We start from the raw sequence: 23,238 nt of genomic DNA, 5'->3' as shown, positions 1-23,238 counted from the left end.
TGTATTTGCTATGAAGCACTTTACTATCGATCACATTTGGATTATTTCAGTGCTACCCTGTCAATTTACATCCAAATGATGCAAGTTATTCTTCCCAGATCAGAGTCCACCCAAAGCCAAATAAATGCCCTCCAGCCCTGAGCCCACTGGACACTAAGTGCAGTTCTGGAGTAGCTGTGTTGCTGTGGCTCCCATTTTAAGAGTATTTTAATTACAAATGGATCTCAAATTACTGGGCACTTGGCAACCTCACTTAGAATATTTTCCCCTAGGGATCTACCAGCATCTCCACAATTTGGGAAGCACAATAAGTGTGGGAAATGTTGGCTCTGTGTGGGGAAGTTTAATGTATGTATATATAACAGTCCGATAATCTATTACTACTTCAAACCACTTAAAATGGTACTTTTGTTCACATCTGCATTTGGTCAGGACTCAACAGGAGAAGCTCACTTTACTCCCCTTGGTGTCAACAAGATGGTTAAAAATGAGACTGGAGTAACCGTAACCAGAAGGCTCTCTCACGTGACAATTGATAGCAGGTGGATGGGTGAGATCTCGGCTGAGGTTATGGCTGCGAGACTATATCTGATGTCCCTATGTAGTCTGGCCTGCCTTAAGACACAGTGGCTGAGCCCTAGGTGTAAACATCCTCAGAGAAAGGCAAGCAGAAGCTGTATTGTCTTTTCTTACCTATCCTTGTCCATCAGTCTTTTAAAAATTCCTCACCAAGGTGGGCCTTTGGTCAGAGGGGAGGGGATTAGACTGTTTTGATGGGTGTGTCAAAAGAACTTGTGGACATGTTTTAAAACTTCCCTATATAGAAATTACTCTATACTTCAAGTCAGGATATCTCCTTTTTGCCAAGTTCCCTAGCCTGCTTAAAGAAATGACCCATCGCTCTCCCACAGTCGGACTTAAGTGCTCAAGGCTGTGATGTAAATGAGCATGAATTCTATCAGCTGGTACACCACTCAACTGACTTCTTTCCACTTAGTTTCTTATTTTTTTGATGTCAATATAACACACTCCCTTTTACCTTTTCAAAATAAGCAGTATGGCTTTGGAGAAGACTTAGATGTGTTTATAGATCAGGCTGGTTCAATTTCCCTGCAACATAGGCCAATTTCAGACCCTACCCCCTGGAAAATCAAAGTTTGGATTGCGTCTCTGGTCAAGAACAAAAAGTTTCTGCATAATGAAAACATTCCTCAGTATAGTCTAATGCTCCTTTTCTGCCTGAGCCAGCTGAATGTGCCAGGACAATGCAACACGCTTTTCTACTTAATTCAGGGTGGAAATATATAAGAAAAGCACTCATTTCCAGGATTTAGTGGAGTGTAAAAAGTCTCCCTAAGCCTCAAATTCTACAGTTGTCGGTAGGCAGTTGTTCGTAATGATTGTTTGGTAAAGAAGTCTGTTTGTTTACCAGTGCCCCACCCTAGGTCAATGTGCCTTTATGAAGAGCTTGTTAAAGGGGCCACAGCCCACCCCTATTAATTCTGCTTCTGTGGGGCTGACGTGGGGCCTAGGAATCTGCCTTTTAATACTTCCAGGTGATTCTGATGGAGGGTGTCTAGGAGCCACTCTTAAGGAAACTGCTCCGAGAGGGAGGAGTAACCACTAATCTGGATGGAGAAGCTGCACTGCTGAATGCTAGCTCGGAGGAGTCTGAGCGGTGAGGCCTGTTGCTTAGTAACCCTCCCTCTTGAGGCATACTTACCATCTTAAAAGAGAAACCTTTTCCAATAGCTGTGATGTAAAATAAACACTGTGAGTCAACTGGGCAGTGAGGTAGAATCTCTAAGGAGGAAAATGCAGGTAGGGACCTAGAGGATTTTCCATGAACTGAAATCACAAGAGCTCTTCCAAAGCTTAAGTGAGACACTGAACACCCAAATCAAGTTGAAGTTTTATTTAAAATGTAAAAGAAATGGTTCTTGAAATGCTGATGAATAAAGCAAAAGGATACAGTGCTCTTCTCCTACTAGTCAGCCAGCCTATCCAAGTACAGGGCCATATACAGTACGTAAGTGCGGTAGAATTTCACAGTAGTTTAGTGGTAGATTATCTGTGCCTAGATGATGGAGAGATTCTCAGTGTGTGATCTGGGTCGGTTCTGGGTTTACTCTTTTACTGCGCGTGAACAAGGGCTCCTGCTCCTTGGCCGTAGCCAAAGCCCTTGGGCCCAAAGTTCTTTGCATAGCATCCTACAAAAGAAAAGGAGGAGTTATTGCAAAGTCCATGAGCTCTGCTGGCATTGCTTAACACCCACGTACCAACAGACCACCATAACTTAAAAAACTGCTGACTATGCCAGAAAGAGTTCAACTCATTTAAGAGGCGATACCTATAACTGTGAAGGCCAGATCTGAGCATTCTGGTTCCACAGTGCTCAGCTCATGGTCCCACTGAGTTACAAGGAGGAAAATCAGGCCAGGCGGGTTATATATTTCCCTATCACCTTACATACTCACCTCTATATAGAAGGCATATACTCACAGACTTTGCTTAAACACGAAGTTGAAAGACTTGTGGGGTTTTTGTTTTTCCTGGTACGAGAGTTTTAAATGACCAGGGACTTGACTGTAGCAATCTAAAATTGTTCTGCAGTTTTGTGTCATCTGTATCTCTAGATCTTTTATTTTCAAACAGCCAGTGACACTATCCGTCCTTTCCCCCATTTTCAGAGTACTTTTTCTTTTTTTAAAAGCTGATGACATTTCATTAACAAAAATAGCCGGTGTGGGACATTCATAAGGGTAGAAATAACAAACTAATTTTACCTTTACAATAGATTTCACCTTCTTTCTCAGTCAGAGTTGTTGATTCCAGACTCTTTCCACACTTGGCACAGCGGAAACAGTTTTTGTGCCAGGGCTGAAAGAGACAGATGGGTACATCTGAGAGGCCAGTTTCCAGCAGTCCGGTGAGACACTCAGGAAGGTCAACCCGAAGTGAGATCCCGCCTGCTGACACGCAGCCCCAACCAGGAGGCCGGAACTGGACCGCCCCGGCATCTATATTCTTGGTCACCTGCAAAAGGGCTTAGTTCAAACTGCATTCACAGAAGACAGGAGCTGGGAGCTGTCCCGTGGAAGGGCCATTTCCCTAGGAGCAGACTGAGACCTTGTTGCAAGGCTGCAGCTCAAACAGGTGACATGGTTAAGAAACTTTTCTAAATCCACACACCAGAATAGCATCAAGTGTCCTGACTGCGGTTTGCTGCTTTTTAAAATTTTTTTTCCCTACACTGAATAATAACCTGCAGAGTCCAGATCTGTCGGCCGCCGGGCCTTTTTAGTTAACCACCTTCAGGAGCACCCACTATGAAAACAAGTTTCTTTTAAACATAGATGTGATTTGTCAGATAGGGACAGCACTTCAAAACATCAATGATTCTGATGGAAATGCAATTAAGAAAAAGTTTAGTCGAAAGCATTTACTTATAAAACAGAGTGGCTGGGTCGGGTCATCAGTGCGAAACACCGCGTACCTTCCCGGCTCCGATTATCTTCTCCGCGGCGTACACGGAGTCCCCACATCTGGAGCACTTGTCGGCGCCTCCGAATTTCTGAGCAAACTTAGAAGTGTTTGGGTTTGTTGTAGGCCTGTGAGGTTGAACACTGTGGAAAGGAGGAAAAATAATTATACAAGATTTTCCAAAAGGCCTTTCTAAGTCCATGGGGCAGGCACAATGGACTCTGTGGGACTTAACGCGACACCTTCTCCCGGCTGGAGGCCTTCTCAGGACAGCAGAGGGGAAAGAAAGAAGAAATCAACCGAAGGTGCCAGCTAGAGTTACTACTTTTAACCTATTTATGGGCTCGTTATTGTTACAAAAAGACCCAAACTTAAACACCTGTCTTTCTGAGCCTAATTTCATCAAGTGTCATTTAATCCCCAGTGCTAGCCTCTCCACTGTTAGGAGAGGCTTTATAAACTTTATAAACTGTTAGGCTCTGCTTTATAAAATACTATGTAACACGTATTTTTAACCCAGAGTGCTATCAGTACCACTAAAATCATATACAGCTTCTTCACATCAGATTGAAAAACCAGGCCCTGGCCAGTTTGCTCAGTGGTAGAGCTCCAGCCCTGCTTATGGAAGTCCTGGGTTTATTAATTCCAGGCCTGGGCACACAGGAGAAGCTCCCATCTGCTTCTCCACTCTTTCCCCTCTCCACACTTCCCCCTCTCTTTCTATCTTTCCTTTCCCCTCCTGCAGCCAAGGCTCCACTAGAGCAAAGTTAGCCCTGGCAATGAGGATGGCTCCATGGTCTCTGCCTCAGGCGCTAGAATGGCTCCAGCTGCAACGGAGCAACGGCCAGATGAGCAGAGCATCCCCCCCCAGTGGGCATGCCGGGTGGATCCTGGTTGGGCGCATGTGGGAGTCTGTCTTTCTGCCTCCCTGCTTCTCACTACAGAAAAATACATACACAAAAGAAAGAAAGGGGAGGGAGGGAGGAAGGAAAGAGAAAGAAAGAGAAGAAAAAGAAAAAGATTGATGTTAATTTAAGCAGTTTTTTCATATAGGTCAGTTAAGTCTATAATTAAGAAAATAAAGCTTATTTTATAAATTAATTTCCCAATGTAACTTACATAGGGGAAAGAGTTCCCATTTTCTTTGTGGGAAAATATTTTAGAAAATTTGCCTATTACTATATGTTTATCTTTTTCTCTGGATTGAGTGGTATTTTTGTCACTGTTATAGGTCACTGGGTAAACCATATTTTCTTGCTAAGTTTTTTCCATTCAATATGTAGGTGTGCCCACTATGCAGACACCGTTCTGGGCTTTGAGAAGATGTAAAGGCCCTTCTAGAACCTTGAAAATTGAGCGGAAAAGCTAATAATAATAGCACTCAGCAAAGGGTAATTACCAATTTTTCCTACTGGAAAAAATTATATAGCACTTTTTAAAATCATGTTTGATGAGATCACTGGAAATTTTATTCTAAATAAAATAATACCAATTCATAGTACCGATTCACAGTATTGGTTTCTCCAATTGTCCATAGTGTAAGCATGTTTTTAAAAATGTTTCCACAACCTACTGTATATACACTTTTTTTTTTTTTTTTTGCATTTTTCTGAATCTGGAAACAGGGAGAGACAGTCAGACAGACTCCCGCATGCGCCTGACCAGGATCCACCCAGCACGCCCACCATGGGGTGACGCTCTGCCCACCAGGGGGCGATGCTCTGCCCATCCTGGGGTCGCCATGTTGCGACCAGAGCCACTCTAGCGCCTGAGGCAGAGGCCACAGAGCCATCCCCAGCGCCCGGGCCATATTTGCTCCAATGGAGCCTTGGCTGCAGGAGGGGAAGAGAGAGACAGAGAGGAAGGCGCGGCAGAGGGGTGGAGAAGCAAATGGGCGCTTCTCCTGTGTGCCCTGGCCGGAATCGAACCCGGGTCCTCCGCACACTAGGCCGACGCTCTACCACTGAGCCAACCGTCCAGGGCTTGTATATACACTTTTAAAAGTGATATTTAGCAGCTGTTCACAAAGATACCCAACACTTAACAGTTATAAATTAATTTCCAAATCTGTCAATCGTTATGTTAACCAGAACTTCATATAGTTTATCTCCCACCTGCCTTCTAACCACTTTGTAGGGTAAGGATAATTGTTGCCTCAAATTACAGATGAAGAAATGGGGGCTTAGATGTCAGATCATTCACCAAAATTCTAGACCAGGGATAGTCAACCTTTTTATACCTACCACCCACTTTTGTATCTCTGTTAGTAATAATATTTTCTAACTGCCCACCGGTTCCACAGTAATGCCGATTTATAAAGTAGGGAAGTAACTTTATAAGATTTATAAAGCAGGAATATAGCAAGTTAAAGCATATAATAATAATTACTTATCAAGTACTTTATGTTGGATTTTCGCTAAGTTAGGCAGAATAAATCTTTATAAAACAACTTACTAAAGTTAAATCTATCATTTTATTTATACTTTGGTTGCTCTGCTACTGCCCACCATGAAAGCTGGAATGCCCACTAGTGGGCGGTAGGGACCAGGTTGACTATCACTGGTCTAGAGGATTAGTATTCTGGTGAGCCTCAACTGAAAACTGCAGGTCTGCCTCAATGACAATGTTCTGCCCACTCAGTGCAGCCTCTCCAGGAGCTCCCAGTGAAGGGGTTTGGTCCCCATGACTATTAACATTACCACCTGCCACAAGGTGATCCAGACAGGTACCCCAGGGTTCAGTCATTAAGAAAGTCTTCTTGGAAAAGGTAGTCTCTATAGCTGGTACTGAAGGATAACAAGCATGTGGCCGGGCTGGGAAGGGGAAAAGGAGAGACAGAAGTCGAGACAGTCAGCACAGGGGGCTCGCCAGTTACTGGAGATGATGGAGAAGCAGGAGCAAAGGCAAGTCCACTGGTCTTTGTGACTTTAAAACTGGCCACAGTCTCTAACTTTTGGGGTCCAGGATGAATTTAGTTTTGTTTGGGAAAGGGCATACAAGTAAGTATATGTGTTTTGAAAGATCTGAAATAAGATCCGAGGAAAGGAGTGAATTTTAACAAAGTTGGAAAAGGAGAATAACAATGAACTCTAACAAAGACAGAGGTAAGCCAGGCTTTTGCAGTGATGGCGTGCAACAGTGACTGAGCTGGCCCTCGCACAACTGGTGCCCGGGACACGTGGCTCAGAAATCCTGAGTGTGGGAAAACCCCAGTAACAGACAGGTGGGCCTTGATGTCGTACACACTTCTATCCAAACAGCACAGATTTGGGAGCCAAATGGAAACTGGTTCAAATCCTGGCTCTGCCACTTATCTGTGCAATCTGAGCCTTATGCCCTATCTATAACACAGGGACAAAGTACCTCAGCTCAGTAACTGTGAGGAGTCTGTATAATAAACATAAGTGTTCAGCAGACAATAGGCACTCACTAATTATTATTTCAGGCATGCCATAATGTACCATGTTTAAGATTATTAGCTTTAGAGTTATACAAGGTTACGTTCCAGTCTCTACAATTAACTAGCAGTGTGACTTTACACAAATCGCTTAATTCTGACTGTCTTAATTTGTTCGGGAGTAAGATGGGGGCCCACCTTGGGAGGGCTGTTGGAAGGGTCACATGAACTAACATACTGCCTGGTGTCCAGTCCACAGAGAGGGCACGGTTAATGGGCCTGTCCAGGAAAAGGCCATCCTATTGGACTATTATATCAATTTTGGCCTCTTCAACATAAAATGGATGTGAATAAGTGTGAAGTTCAAATGAGGGAATAACTGAGTCAAAAATAGAAAAGGAAATTCCCGATGAAGAAATGACATAGCCTGACCATGAAATACTAAGTGGAGTTCAGCAGACTTGCCACCTTGCTACTTTGGTGCTGAAATCTTTCAAGATTAACACTATTATCTCAAATAATCAAACACGGGAAATTCCGTTTTTAAGTAATTTTGAATTAAGAGAAAATCGGATGAGGAAATATTCCGACATAAAAGGAGGGACTGAGGACTTTTTATTGACTGCACATGAGAAATGCATCTCAAGACACAGCCACCACATTTCTTCACCATCCGACTTCAGCAAAGAGCTGGAAAGGGAAGTCAGTTTAAACCGTTTGATTCTAGAAGTCATTTCATGACTTCTTGATACACCTTGGAATGCTCTCAAACCAGGACTAGAAATCACTGGCAAAGTCACTAAGAACTTTGTTGGGTCCAAAACTGTTAATATTTTGAGCTTCAAGAACAGTCATTATACCAGAAAACCTGTATCATTTATTTATGTTAAGATGAAAGTCTGAAAACTACGAGATTCCTGTTTGGTAAGCAACATTCAGTTACAACTCTTTTCTGAAGGTAACAGACATGGTCCTAACTCACCTCTCTGGCTTGATGCCCAGCCTCTCGCCTCGGTCCATATTAAGCGTGCCAGCGCCCTGGCCGTAACCATAGCCTTTTGGCCCATACTTCTTTCCGTAGCAGGATTTGCAGTAGATCTCTTCATCATGTATTGCCACCGTTGTGCTATCTAAATTTTTCCTGCAAACCACTAAGGGGAGGGGGGGGAGTCAGAATTTAAAAATGTGGCAAAGATGCCTTTTTCCTCAGAACAATGATGGGACAGACACATGGTCTACAAATGGTAAAGGCACAGGCTCGCTCACATTCCTGGTTTAGTCTATGGTTTCCCAACAGCCACAAGACAGCATCTGGACCGGTCAAGCTACATCTGAGGATTGTTTGCCTTCCTCTCCTGACAGTTGTTACAGAAATGTGTCAGAATTTTAACATCCTGAAGCCTCAAACTTTTCAATATGACTTGCCTCTCTGGCAGGAGGGAGGGAAATTTGAAATGGCTATAATTACATGAACAAAAGGAAAAAAACTAACACTTTGCTCCTAAACCTAGAACACTCCAATCTTTTCACCCTCTCCATACCCAGTGTTGTTAATCACAGCCTAATAAACACTACAGGGCGGCTGAGTGCCCCAGAGGGTTGCCTCTGTAGTCGCACCGCCCCAAAAGCACCCCCTAGGATAAAAACCATTTCAACCTAGAATTCTAGTTCTCATCACTCCTCTCGAGAGCAGAGCATTTGCTGTTCATCTGGCTGCCGGCTTCTCCAGCCATGAGAGGTGTCAAAGATCACCAACGGGCAGCAAACGTGTTTCCCTTCCCTCCCCTCCTGAAGGAGGGGGCGTTCTTTCTTAACGGATTTCTTGCCACAAGACATTTCTACGTATCTCGCTTCATAAAACTCCCAAATGCCCTCATGTTTAATTTAAACATTATTTCACTTTCTAAAACTTCAATTAAGCTTGGGAAAAAAAGAAACTGTGAGGGAGCTAGCTCATTGGTAGCACAATAGGGCAGCTGGAACTCCCACATTAGTGTGGTAGAAAAAGGGATTGCCCTCCCTTATTTGAAAGAGGGGGAGAAACAAAAAGAGGAAGGAAAGAAGGAAGGGCAGGGAAAGGCGACTCTTGGACAGCTGAAAAGAGAGGTAAGTTATGCATTTTCTATTATCTTAGACCAAAGTCTTCTCTGGCAGAACAAAATGATGCCACCTACTCTGGAACCTTGCTGCAGAGACTCGGGTACTGACATACATTTGCTTAAAGACGGTGAACCTTTTGTAAAACCATACACTGTTGAAGAACATCCTAATAAGACATTACAGAGAAATTAATAACAAAAGCTGTTTCGAAAAACATCTATTAACCAAAGCAAATTTAAGCATATGGAAATTTTTACTACATAACCACCTATCCTTCTGCCAGTCCTCACCCATATTTTAACCACTTTGAATTACTTCCTTAAGGCTTTCCTCAGCAGAGACAAGTATAAAGAAGGAGCAGTAAAGATGACCAGCAAAAAAACCTAACCTTTCATAAACACTGACTTTATTATGGTGCAAACATCACGGCTTAACCTAGATGAAACTCAGAATTTTTTTTTTTTTTTTGTGACAGAGAGGGACACATAGGGACAGACAGACAGGAAGGGAGAGAGAAGCATCAATTCTTTGATGCAGCTCCTTAGTTGCTCATTGATTGCCTTGACTGGGGGGCTACAGCAGACTGAGCGACCCCTTGCTCAAGCCAGAGACCTTGGGCTCAAGCTGGTGAGCTTTGCTCAAACCAGATGAGCCTGCGCTCAAGCCAGCAACCTTGGGTTTAGGACCTGGGTCCTCTGCATCCCAGTCCGACACTTTATCCACTGCACCACTACCTGGTCAGGCAGAACAATTTTTATAGTATTTGGATTTCCTCCCTGTTCATATCCTCTTGACTACAAACTTGCTGAAAAATAGATTCCTAAAAAAATAAACTAAGAGAAGCAATGGTCAAACTAAATCTGAGAAATAGTAGCTATCATGGAGACATACACAGCAAACATTCATGTTGTAGCTTTATTCTTCGTAACTGTGACTTTGTGTTGTCTGTTTCTAGCTCTCTGCACAGCAGTTACACTATTAAAGGGTCCAGACACCTTGAATGCTAGTGCCTAGAGGGAAAAGGGCTAAAACTCGAGTTTTCTCTGAAGATTATTTCTTAGTGTAACCACATTTACTTTTAGCATGTGCATTTTCTAACAGGAATAGTCACTGTACAGTACAACAGATAAAAGCGAATAACTGCACATATGGGTGGGCTCATCCCATAACAAATCCTTCATTACAGACAATTTTGTCATTTAGACCAGAAGATGATGAATGCAGTGCTTTCTGATACAACTACTCTCCTGTTTTAAAACTGAGAACTTGGAATACGCAGGGCAGAAGGGGCTTACCTCTTACTGTGTTTCTCTCTATCAGATATTGACTGTCTTCCGAGCATGTACGCTGTGTTGTTTTAGGTCCCATTTCCTGTGTATGTCAGACACTTGATAATTTCCCTTCTATAAACAATAATAACTCCCAACTGGTGTCTCTGGGTGTTTCATATCCTAAGTTCCTTTCCCTCAAATGTACGGCATCAATAACCGGAAATAACTGAATATTCACTACCAGAGAAGACAGAATTTGAGCTTCTAGAAAACTGAACTTCTAGACATTCTGAATATCAACTAACAGTGCAGCGAGAAATATGCAAGATGGTTTCCAAGGGAAGGAGCTCAGCCAGAGAAAGAGTGGGGTGAGGAGCCCGCCCCACACAGGGAGCTGGGACAACGAGCTGCCAGGTAGATGACGCCGAACTCCAGAATGATTGAGGGGTGAAGGGTGTGATAACAGTACGGTCAAGGCCACATGGAGGCTGAGAGCTAAGAGGACACAGGAAGGCCAGGCATCTCGGGTCACTGCTGTCCTTGCTACCAGGTTGCGTGCTTAGAATGTCCAGAAGAACAGAGGGGCAAGAACCACTTGTGCTTCTAAAATCATCTTTGTTAACAAAACCAGTTTTGTTTTGTCCTTTAAATAAGTACATTGAAGCTTCTTACACATCAGTTCTGTCACAGGTCGAGCCTGGGAGATACTCACTGCACAGAAAGCAGCAGCGGTGGAAGCTTCTCCCATCGCACTGCACCTCTTCCGCGTGGTACACGGTCCTGCCGCAGGCCGCACACTTGTTTCCACCTCCCCAGACGGGCATTCTGAAGGAAGAAGAGATTCATGAATGAGGGTGTGTGTCCCCATACCCTGTGACATGTCTTAGATGCTCCCTAGGGAGCTTGTTTAAAGCCAGGGAACATCTGAAGATTTAGTTTTCCTGATTTTTCCATTGAGAGAGAGAGAGAGAGAGAGAGAGACAAAGAGAAGCATCAACTTGTTTCACTTAATTGCTCCATTTAGTTGTGTTCTCATTGATTGCTTCTCGCATGCACCCCGCCTGGGGTCGACCCCGCAACTTCTAGCATACTGGGTCAATGCTTTATCCACTGAGCCACCCGACCAGGGCCAGAAAATTTTCTTTCTTTATGAACCGCTCTAACCACATCTTTAAAAGGCCTGTGTTCCTCCAAAATCATCTCCTCCCCTCTCCCAAATTCCAGGTCTGCCATCAGAAATCTTGGGTTTTTCAGTCACAAGTTTTTTTCCTACAGGACCGAGGACCTGCCTTCAGTAGGACAGTACAGGTCACCAGGCACTAAAGAAACTAGGCCACTGGAATCCACAGCAGGTAAAGTGGGGGTGGGAAGGCAAACAGCCCCAGCACATGCCCAGTCATAAGGTATGGTTTAAAAAAACTCAGCTGAAGAACGTACTCTTGGGTGGAGTTTTTTTTATTACATGTTTAATTCATTGTTACACCACAAAAGTCTTAACATTTAACATACACAAGCTATGACACACTTCCTAAGGAGGAAGAAAGTGTCGTATTGCCCCACAAGTACACACTTTGTATTTGTCTACTAAAGTTATGTGAGATTATAGCATAGTATGTCTGTGACTAGCACAACTGCATGCATGGAGTCTTGCTGTAACCACAACAAACGCCCATCCAGATGGCTACAATTTAAGTTTCTGGGCTTCACTAATCCCAGAGTCCTCTAGTCTAGCCAACGGTTGATTTTCCCTCTTGGATGGGGCTGTCAGTCCGTCCATGCAGATACATGCCACCAAGGCCCCTTCCTGTCAAAGTGAACTGTTTGTTGTGTGTGATAGAATAACCCCTGAGTAACATGCCTGATGTAGTAGTTGAGCTGGAAGTTTAAACCCTTGGCTACTTGCTATGATGTGGGACCAACACGTTCTAACATCTTTCTAAGAACTAGTCTACCCGGACCCACTGTCGATGGTTGGTTGTGAATGGCCACGGACTCAAGTGCCCTCACCAGTATAGAAGTTGTCCTACAAGGACAGCATGCTATATGTGCCCTGCCCTGAGTTGCAGTCTCAAAGTACAGTAAAAGTATTCCCTTTCACCGCACCGTCATTTGCACACTTTCCTTCTGTGAGTGTATTTGCAGCTCCTGTCCGTGAAGTCTCCTTGGTGAGCAGCTCCCTTTTCTAGGAAACAGCTGGTTGGGAAAGCTGAAACCTCCTTACCAGCTCACACCTGGCTAGACAAAGAAGGGAGAGGAGGGCTGCTCAGCAAAACACTGACGAATCTTCAGTCCTTAAAATAAGCAGGAGGGTGGCAGTCTCCACCCCACAGCACTGAGATGATCCGGAACCCACCGCTATGAGGCCTGCTCCAAGGGAAGAGGTCTAGGGAATCGCTTGCTGTGTATGGCATCTTTCTGACACATCACTTATTCTCTTGTCCCTCCTCTGATAAGACTTTCCCCGACTTCCTTCAGGAAGGCAAACATCTCTTCCTTGGTCCATGTGGTTAGAGCAGTGGTTTTCAACCACTGATCTGTGAACTGCTGCCGGTCTGTCAGAAATTCTGTGCCGGTCCACTAAAGAGTTAACCACCCTAATGTATAAAGAGTACAGGCCCTCTAGACGCTATAATCTTCATTGAAAACCACTGGTTTAGAGAAGTTACTAATTAAACATGGTCTCCTGGTGATGGTCCATCATGCTTGTTACCAATTCATGACAAAATTCAGGCAAGCATTTCTAAACTTTTATATAATTCTCATGCCACAACAATCCAGAGCATGATCAGTGAACTTGTTTTGTTGAATAGTCAGAGAATCAATCTGTACTTCAAAATTAAAACAAAAAATATGGTCCTTTACCACACGTAGTTTGAGAAGCTTCGGTTGCAACAGTATTGACTCTATCCTTATGTCCAGGGCCAGGCATGTGAAGTCATGGCAACCAGATCACTGCATTCTCCCTCCGGCCACAATGACAGGCTTAGGAGTGGGTACAGGCCCCACGCCAACTCAACGAAAGCCAAATCCAGGGCTTTGGTTTAGAACTGTGTGAATGTCGGGCTGGAGATGCTGATAGCTGTGTGGCCCCATGAGAAGAGAAGCTCAGAATGAAGCCAGCACAGAGGAAAAAGAGATGGAGAGACGAGATGTAGACACTTTCAGCCATGCCTCGTCTTATCCAGTACTCTTTAGGTGAGCCAATAAATTGTCTTTTTTAAAAATCATTTGGAGGTGAAGCTCCTATTCCTTGAAACAAACAACCAACAATAACACACACAAAAAGACCTGACTGATATGACTAGTTGTCTCTAAATTATCAGTCTCAACTTGCAAAAAGCCTACTTCCCTAATTCAGGAACAAAGGATTGTCATTCCAAGGGTCCACCAGTGTTACCAGGCTCCTGTGAAGGCACCCATACCGGATCAATATCTACTAACAACAGAACACATTTACAAGCTTTCCTTTAGTAGTTACATAAATCTCCCATTCCCTTCCCTGGAGACAGGTGCTGCATTGTTTAACTACACAGTGAAACTTGAGCCTGACTGTAAAACCTGACAGAAACTCTGGCTTGAGTTGGGAGTGCAATTAGTGATATTGACTTAGCCCCATGGCTCCAAAGGCCCTGTGTTCTGGAAGGTTCATGGATGCAACAGACATCTGCTAGAAAGTACACTCATGATTCCTGAGGAAACCAAAAACCCAGTCCAGGCTTGCAAGTAATAACGTTAGAATGCCTTAAAACCGGATAACAAGAATTAATAACCCAGCTGGCTTTTGTTTTACATTATTTTTCTTCTTTTCCAAGTGAGAGGAGGAGAGATAGACAGAATCCTACATGTGCCCCGACTGGGATCCATCCAGCAACCCCATCTGGAGCCGATGCTCTGCCCAGATGGGGCCATGCTCGCAACTGAGCTCTTGTTAGCCTGTGAGGTGGAGGCTCCATGGAGTCAGCCTCAGTGCCTGGGGTTGATGCACTCAAACCAACTGAGCTGTGGCTGTGGGACAGGTGGAGAAAAGGTGGGAGGGGGAGAGAGAGAAAGAAGTGGGAAGGGTGGAGAAGCAGATGGTCACTGCTTCTGTGTGCTCTGACTGGGAATCGAACCTGGAACATCCACACACTAGGCCGACGCTCCACCACTAAGCCAACTGTCTAGGGCCAGCCCAGCTGGCTTTTAAAATATTTTGTTATTGTCTAGCATTTCTCATTGTATTAGACAATGTACTGTCTAATATCAATCTGTTATCTTCCATTTTCACACATATTTTCTTCGGAGCAATCACCAGTAAGTCAGATTTCTAGCAAGATTAACACTGTCCTGGATTATCTCTGAATAACATCTAAAAATACATTTTTAAAAACCTATCTCACCACTTTGTTACTCTCTATTAAAGAGCAGCTTGGACTTCTTTAAAAGGAGAGACTATCTTCCCTTTCTTTCTGTGATTCAAGGTTACTTAAATTCCCTTCTTGCAAGTCAAGTCTAATTTCTATTGTACATCCACAGCAGCCAAATGTGAATGTGGAATCTGTCATCTTTTCAGGAAATACTCATCAGAGTTCTCCAACATTCAGCTCACTTGTAATAAGCATCTTCCCCTTGGGGGTGGGGACTGCATCTCTGTATCCCCACCCCACCGACAGAGTAGGTGGCACATTCATTTCAGTTGTTTTAAAGAATTCTTCCCTTTTTCAACCTGTTGATACGCTTGATTCCCAATTAGAACTTAGGCTTCTCAAGACAAAAGTAGCACTGCCCTCCAAAATTTTGTCACATTTCTGGATTCTAAGTAAAGTTTTCAAAACATTAACTTGTTAAAAGCCCAAGCCAGTTTAAAAGCTTTCCGAAAGGTTTCTGAATAACCATCTCTGTGGTCCTGGCAAATGGTGGGTGTGATAGGAAGAGCAGCCTCAGGAAGCTTCGGCTGAATTTTTTAAGCTGGCTAGTGGGTAGTTGGGTGTTCCTTATAGTCTCTACTTTGTATGTCTGAAATATTTCACAATGGGAGGAAGGGAAAGAGTGAAGAGGGAGGGGAGGAGGTTGGTTGACCAGTGGTAGTCAACCTAGTCCCTACCACCCACTAGTGGGAGTTCCAGCTTTCATGGTGGGTGGTAACGGAGCAACCAAAATATAAATAAAAAGATAGATTTAACTATAGTAAGTTGTTTTATAAAGATTTATTCTGCCAAACTTAGCAAAAATCTGACATAAAGTACTTGGTAAGTAATTATTATTATATGCTTTAACTTGCTGTAACTCTGCTTTATAAATTTTATAAAGTAACTTCCTTACTTTATAAATCACCATTACTGTGGAACCGGTGGGCAGTTAGAAAATTTTACTACTAACAGAGATACAAAAGTGGGTGGTAGATATAAAAAGGTTGACTACCCTAGGTTTAGACAAATCTGGGTGAATTTCACTGTTGTATTGGTTGTACAACCTTGGGCTTATCTATATCAGTTACCTTTCTCATTTTTAAAACAGGGAAAGTTAGCTCTCTCTACCTCTCAGATACTGTGAAGACAAAATGAGGTCAATAAATGCCTTGGCAGACACCCAGTAACTGTTAGCTTGAAGGAGGGGGCAGTGCACCCACTCCCCCCTGCGGCCAGTCCTCCAGTAGGACGCCCCACTGACCAGCACCTAGAGAACAAAGCTCAGAGCAACAAACAGGGTAAAGACAAACTTAGCTTTTAGTCACTCATCAACCTTCTTTTCCTGGATCCCTGAAATGTACTACAAATATTATATAACGATAGTTCTACTTGTGGGGACTGTCTAGAAAATGAAGTCCCAATTTACACTTTCAGGGTGAACTCCTATGGCTGCCAGTTCCTGCACTTGGCAGGGGGAAGTGTGAGGGCTTTCCATTGCCATCACTCTTTGGCATTGCTACGCATGTCAGAAAACCCAAGGCTCATTCTTCACACATGCATTGGCTGCACAACTTCACAACAGCTGACATTAATCACAGCAAACCGCATTTGCTCTGAGCAGTCTGGGCTGCAGGCTTCTCCCCAATCTTGTGTATTAATTCACAGAAACGTTAGACAAGAAAGAAAATTCCACTCTACATAATCTCGCACAAATAGACCAAACAGGCTTATTCTGTTTCTCAGTCTCTTTTTTTTCTTTTTTGGGTTTTCAATGTCTGAAAGAATTTTAGCACTAGGATTTATCCACTGTGTTACATTTAAATAACATGTTTACATCCAAACACCTACGTGCACTTTCTGTTTGCTGCCTCTCCCCAGTCCTAAGACACCACCCAAAATTCTTCAGACTTGCCTCCAGAAGAAAATTACTATAGCCTAACTGAGTCATCTTGTGGTAAAATGACCTCATTCTCAGAGTCTAGATAACCAACAAGAGCCACAAAATGAGCACAGGAATCACTCCCACCACCTGTGGCATTTACTGCCTTATTTTAGACTCTCAGTGACTTGAATCCATGAATTTCAAGTGTATGTGTTACCACCTGTAGTTTGTTATCTGTTCTGATACCAAAGGTTTGGCGTGAATCTGTCGGAATACTCAGATTCTAAATGCTTCCAAAACCTTTGACATTGTATTACTGCGTGCACAGCTTTGGTATTACACTAGAACGTGGTCACAGTCCAATTTCCCAAAAGGGAGAATTTATTATAAACCAATTTCATCTTGAGCCACATCCAGAGGGGTCACTTGCTAAATATATGTTAGTAGCACTGTCCCTAATTACAACGATTTTTAACAAGGCCAGAGTGTAAGAGCTGTCAATAATTAGAAATTAAGCTTTACTCAATGCCCATTCTAAAAACTGTTTCTTCTGCTACCCAAACTACCGGCTTAGTCTACTTCCTCGTCTAAGTGAAGACCATGAACCAAGGGTAGACTCCTCGTGTCTTAGTGACTGGTTCCATGTTTCATTTGACTCTTTCTAGGAAAGCCAAATCCTCAAGCTGGCCTTTAAGACATCTCAGCCTAAGGGTGAATTAAGAGCTTGGATTCTGGAGTCAACAGTCTCATTTCCCTCATATGTAAAATGAGGATAATAGTACCTTTTTTATAGAGTTATTAGGAGAATGAGCTGAGGATATGCTTATAGTAAGCACTCAATTATTGGTAGTCTTTACCATTAATACTTAGTAATGTACAATCTTTCTCGTCAATATTCATCTTCCCCAACCCATCTTATGTATCTATTTCTCCTTATGCTCCCTAATCACTAACCAATCAGGGCAACTAACTTACTTCCCACCTCATCCAGCTAACTCCTGATTTCATTTCTGTACCTGAAGTAATTGTTCTAGGGTAGGGACAGCTAATGAACACTGGACAATGCTTTACTCTCTATGAAGCTCTCATATAAATGTATTAATTCAACCTTGTATAAGCCATACCCTGGGTTAGGAGCTGAGGATAAAAGGGTTATTAGGAAATGTGCCTATTTCTCAGGGAGTTCGACTGTGCGGGTAGAAACACATCCACAAATAGCAGCAGTACAACATAACCAACGACACACAGGCTTGTGGAAAGGGCTCTGAGAATTCTGCACAGCCTGCTTACCCAGGGATGGCAAAACAGTTTCATCCTGCAGATCCACTGAAAGTGGGTTCCTGGAACTATGTCAAGAAAGATTCTGAAATTCGGGCAAGGTTCCACATTAAAGATTATTGCAATTAATAGTGTCTGCCATGCAAATTGCAACACACATGCCACTTCTAAAACATCTCTGGTATAAAAGAAAGAGTGTGAGACTTGACAAAGTTTTAAAGTCAGTTATCAGCTCAGTGACCCTGGCCAAGTTTCTTCACTTGAGCCACAAACTCCTCATATTAGACTTGGAAATAAATGAGGGACATGCTCACACAGTGGCCGCGAGGACGTGGAGGGAACGTGGTCAGGAACCTGGCAGAGAGCCTGCGCTCCACAAACACTGGCTTCCTCTTCCTTCAGTGCTGTGGGGCCTGAACGTGGCTACAGAAAGTTCAGTCGTGACTTGCTGAGGTCACTGACCCCCAATGAAGCAGATTCAGGCTTCACTGAGTAAAGTGGATTCACTCTTGTTTGACCCTCAAGACCTGAAGCTGTCCTCAAAACTCCCATATCTGATTTAAGGATCAAGACCATTCAAATCACCAGAGAATTATCAGTCCTGTAGTACCAAATTATCTGTGCACAGGAACACTTTCTTTGCCCGGTCTTTCTCCTTACCACTAATTAATAATTCTACAGCCTACTAGCACATCTTCAACTTTGAGTACATCCAAATCCTTGACAGAGATCTGTTTACTACCTGCCAAGTTACATACTGTAATTAGAATGGTATAAACTTGGTGACTCTGACCTCCAATCCAACATCTGCCACAGCTATTCACAATCAGTGCCAACTACAACATATTTAATTGTTCAAACAATTTGATGTTTGCATGATTTATACAATGGAGTCAGACTAAGATTTCTATGGCAAGACTACTGTTTATCTGCCAAATGACCTTAAGTTGGTTATTTGATCTAGTTTTTTCTTCTCAAATATGGAGATAATATTTATATCACAAGGCAGTTCTGAGATCAAACAATACATGTAAAGCACTTAGAATACTGCCTGCACATGATAGGTAAAAATAACTACTATATTATGCATTATTATTAACTTATATATTGTTATTTACTTATATAAAGCTTACTATATACTTCATTTATGCTAAGTAATTTACTTATAATAACTTAATCCCCATAACTGCGGTAGGTATTATCATTATCCCCATTTTATAGGAGAAGAAGCTGAGGAACAGAGATAGCGAATGGCTCATAACTGTGAAACCAAAGCAAAATGACCAATTCAACTTAAAAATTAATACCAATAAAATTAAAAAGTTACACCAAATATAAGTTTATTTGACTGAAATTTCTCTGAAACAACCACTGCTAGCAACACAAATATAGTAAGTACTGACTTATATGGCTCTGGCACGGGTTCTTTTTAAATTGAATATTTCCTGTACTGCTTGCGATGTGCTCGTTACCTTTTTCTTTTGGGTGAGAAGCCACCATGAAACCTTCTTTCCTATAGTGAACTGGGAAGTCCAATGTACTTCCTGGTATGTGTCCTCTTATGAGTGAAGGACAAACATAGTACTGTTGGCAATGAGATGGTAAGCAAGGAACTGGGTACCTTTGCGAAGAATTCACAATATATTTCTATTGGTTCTTCCTCTGTAACTTATACTGAAACTTGAATTTTTTTAACAATCAGAATTTATGCACAGATCCTCCACAATCCAGTCTGAGAAAACTCCCCTAAGTCAAGGGTCTGAACCTGGGACCCACAGAATCCTTGAAGTTCTGGGGATCAGCGAACTTGGTCCCATGTAGTTTACTTTATCGGCCTCTGGGAAAGGTCTAGAGATAGAGTCCCAGTCTGAGTCAGTGCTTTCCTGACAAGGCCTTCCCTAACAGCCTTTTCCCCAGAGTCAACAAAGTATAAAACAGTGTTTATTACAGGGAACTCCCCAGGCTGGGCTGGTGTTTGCATATGCCTTACAACAACCCTGCAAGGTATGTATATTATGTGTATCTTATAAGACAAAGTAACTGAGGTAGAGAGCAACTTGCCCAAGGTCATCAAATCAATGGGTGCTGGAGCTGGGATATGAACTTGGGCCTAACTGGCTTCAGTCCCGCCCCTCTCACCATGCCCTGTTGGCAGTTTAATCAGGACAGAGCTCCACAGAGGACTGCTTTCAGCATAGTATTTAGCAGATACCAGTATCAACCAATGTTGAATACATCTAGAGCAATCCACTAAGAGCTTATGATATAAACCTTAGATCAAATCAGCTAATGCATTTCTTGCTTGAGTCCAACTAAGTCTTTGTTCACCACAACTGCAAACTTATTCCCTTCATTCGTTCAATTAACCAACCTTGGCTCCGGTCAAACTGTGTTGAAAGCACCCAAGGGAGACCTGTAAGTTTCCAGGATTCATAGGATGCAGATCCTGTCTCTACCTAACTTCACTCTGAGAGAGCAAAACAAACTAGAATCCAGAGCAGAAAGAACCTTGAGAAATACCCATAATGGTATCGCTGGCAATCAACTGGAAGGCGCATTGACCAAGAAGATAGTGGAGACCATGGAGGACTTGATAAATCTGGTTATAGTTTGGTAAGCAGTTTTGAAATTTTGTGAGATTCACCCTTTAGACCAGGGGTAGTCAACCTTTTTATATCTACCGCCCACTTTCGTATCTCTGTTAGTAGTAAAATTTTCTAACCGCCCACCGGTTCCACAGTAATGGTGATTTATAAAGTAGGGAAGTAATTTTACTTTATAAATTTTATAAAGTAGAGTTATAGCAAGTTAAAGCATATAATAATAATTACTTACCAAGTACTTTATGTCGGATTTTCGCTAAGTTAGGCAGAATAAATCTTTTTTTTTTTTTTTTCTGAAGCTGGTAACAGGGAGAGACAGTCAGACAAACTCCCGCATGCGCCCGACAGGGATCCACCCAGCACGCCCACCAGGGGCGACGCTCTGCCCACCAGGAGGTGATGCTCTGCCCCTGGGGGGGGGGGGGCAGACGCCGCGACCAGAGCCACTCTAGCGCCTGGGGCAGAGGCCAAGGAGCCATCCCCAGCGCCGGGCCATCTTTGCTCCAATGAGCCTTGGCTGCGGGAGGGGAAGAGAGAGACAGAGAGGAAGGAGGGGGGGGGGGGTGGAGAAGCAAATGGGCGCTTCTCCTATGTGCCCTGGCCGGGAATCGAACCCGGGTCCCCCTCACGCCAGGCCTATGCTATACCGCTGAGCCAACCGGCCAGAGCCAGAATAAATCTTTATAAAACAACTTACTATAGTTAAATCTTTTTATTTATACTTTGGTTGCTCTGCTACCGCCCACCATGAAAGCTGGAACGCCCACTAGTGGGCGGTAGGGACCAGGTTGACTACCACTGCTTTAGACTATTGCCCATATCTATCCAAAAAATTCCGAGGCAAAAAAATTATAGCCAACTTTATGACTCTCCTATTTAAATTCCGGGTGTTTTATATAGATACAGCTTTATAACACATTAACTAGAAAAGTTAAGAATCAAGAGGCCATTCTCACTGCTCAAGTACAAAAAGTTACCCCAAATAAAAAGCATTGATAAAATGAAAATGTACTTGGTCTGCAGACTGCAAACAAAACAGGTTAAACAGTTTGGGCAAACATTTAAACAAATATTCAACAAACGTCCTAGTGTGGGAGGGGATGGAGGTGGATGTCTAGACTTAGAAGACACTACCCCCTCCCTCCCAGGGTGCCTACGTGGAGCTCTGAAACCCATGATGGACCTGTGGTGGCCCAGGGGATGAAGTATGGACCTACTGTAGAAGGCCGAGTCGCTGGTTTGAAACCCTGGGCTTGCTGGTTCTAGGGACAAATGAGCGGCAACTACTAATTGATGCTTTCTGCTACCCCCCCTTCTCTCTCTCTCTCTTTCTCCTCTCTCTAAAATCAATAAAATCTTAAAAAAAAAAAAAAGAAAAGAAACCAAGTGATGTGATTTTCTAGACCTGTTGCAGTATTTTGCAACCAAGCATTCTTCCTTTCTTAATTGTACCTTAATACTAGAAAGTTGCAGATAAAGTTGGGAGTTTTAGATATGACGTTTCACTGCTGTTCCTTTTAAGGTTAGGTGCTCGGTGGGCAAAGACCACCAAACAATAGGATGCCGGAACTCTGTGCCGCAGCAGGGCAAGGATCCTGGGCTGTGCGGCTGGAGAAGCCCCCACCTGACTCCCAGGGCTCCGCACCAGCCTCCGGGAAGTCTGCCCTCAGCGCGCACCACACTCGGGGCAGAGGATACCCCAAAGACTCGGATCCCGCCCTCCCCTCCCCCGAAAGGAAACTGGCCGCTGGAGGAGGGTGGCCCAGGGCCACTCAAAGGCGGGTTAGCAGCCACGCGAAACTCTCGAGCCCCCCTCTCTCCCAAAAACCTGGTGGGGACGCGCTGATACCGAGGTCACGCACTATGATCTGCCCTGCGGGCCCCGGATCCGAGTTCAAAGCCGACGCTGCTGCAGTGGCGCAAGTATAAGGAGGGTGTGGAAGGTTTAGGGAGGGAGCAAGGGTGAGGTCGATGGCTGGGGGGGCTCTAAATAGGGACCGCCAGCGGGATGTCAGAGGAGATGGGGGGACGCCGGCAGGGCGACCTGAAGACACTGGGAGGCTGTGGGAACCCCGTCCCCCGGGGTCGATGGAGACGCCCCCACCGCCGCTACTCACATGAGTCGAAGGCAGGACCACGCACCCCGAATAGAACTGAAGCTGGAGAGTGCGCGCGGAATGTGCAAGAGCAGCGGTCAAGCCAGTGCCGGCACCTTTAAAAGACCCCTTGGTGGGCGGGGCCTCTATGAAGCCCCGCCCCTGGTGCCGGCCCCGCCCTGCCGCGTCGGGCGGATTCCCCGACCGTCTCTGGAGGGTCGGGGGCGTCTGGCGCGGGCTGGGCGTCTGCGCCGCGGGCCGGGGGCTTAAGGACCAAGAAACAAAGGCAGGATCCCGCCTCTTCCTGCAGCTTCCCGCCCACCCGGCGACTTCCCATGTTCCCGGACCGCCCCTGTCAGCCTCACCCTCTGTCCCTTCGGGACCGAGAGTTTCTAGGAGTAATTAGGAGTTGGGAAAGGAGACTTCCGGACGGTGCGCCGAGGCCGGGCCGCGGGGCGGGTCCCGCCGCGGGCGCCCGTTCTCCCTCCGGAGGGAACGAGCCGAGGTGGAGGAGGCTCCCGCTGTAGAAAGTCGGCCAGATTGGGGCTTTCCACCACCCTCTTCCTTGCCTTGTTCTTATAAGTAAAAGCAACGTGATTAACTTCCCCAGCGGACAAATATTCTCTGGTTCGATTTCCAGTTTCTGGGAATCCGCAACCTTCCTGTTCTTAAAGAGCAGAATTTTCTCCTCTAGACTAAATAAATGACGTTACGAAAACGCCGCATTCCCCAAGTGTTTT

The 23,238-nt window shown here is 44.2% G+C and overlaps 1 protein-coding gene across 1 annotated transcript; it reads right to left on the bottom strand.

Moving 5' to 3' along the window:
• Nucleotides 1–1,900: 1,900 nt before the first annotated feature.
• On the bottom strand, nucleotides 1,901–22,671 carry CSRP2 (cysteine and glycine rich protein 2). Its single transcript, XM_066368508.1, has 6 exons — nucleotides 22,520–22,671; nucleotides 10,964–11,076; nucleotides 7,863–8,031; nucleotides 3,497–3,626; nucleotides 2,787–2,880; nucleotides 1,901–2,210 (listed from the first exon to the last, which is right to left on the bottom strand). Exons 2-6 carry the CDS (start codon nucleotides 11,073–11,075, stop codon nucleotides 2,134–2,136), a joined length of 582 nt encoding a protein of 193 aa, XP_066224605.1. The 5' UTR covers nucleotide 11,076; nucleotides 22,520–22,671; the 3' UTR covers nucleotides 1,901–2,133.
• Between the last annotated feature and the right edge of the window lie 567 nt (nucleotides 22,672–23,238).

The sequence above is a fragment of the Saccopteryx leptura genome, chromosome 2, assembly GCF_036850995.1.
Source record: "Saccopteryx leptura isolate mSacLep1 chromosome 2, mSacLep1_pri_phased_curated, whole genome shotgun sequence".
In the NCBI taxonomy this organism is placed as follows: domain Eukaryota; kingdom Metazoa; phylum Chordata; class Mammalia; order Chiroptera; family Emballonuridae; genus Saccopteryx; species Saccopteryx leptura.
Note: the sequence above shows the minus strand (reverse complement) of the source record. Positions and strands in the feature narration are given on the sequence as shown.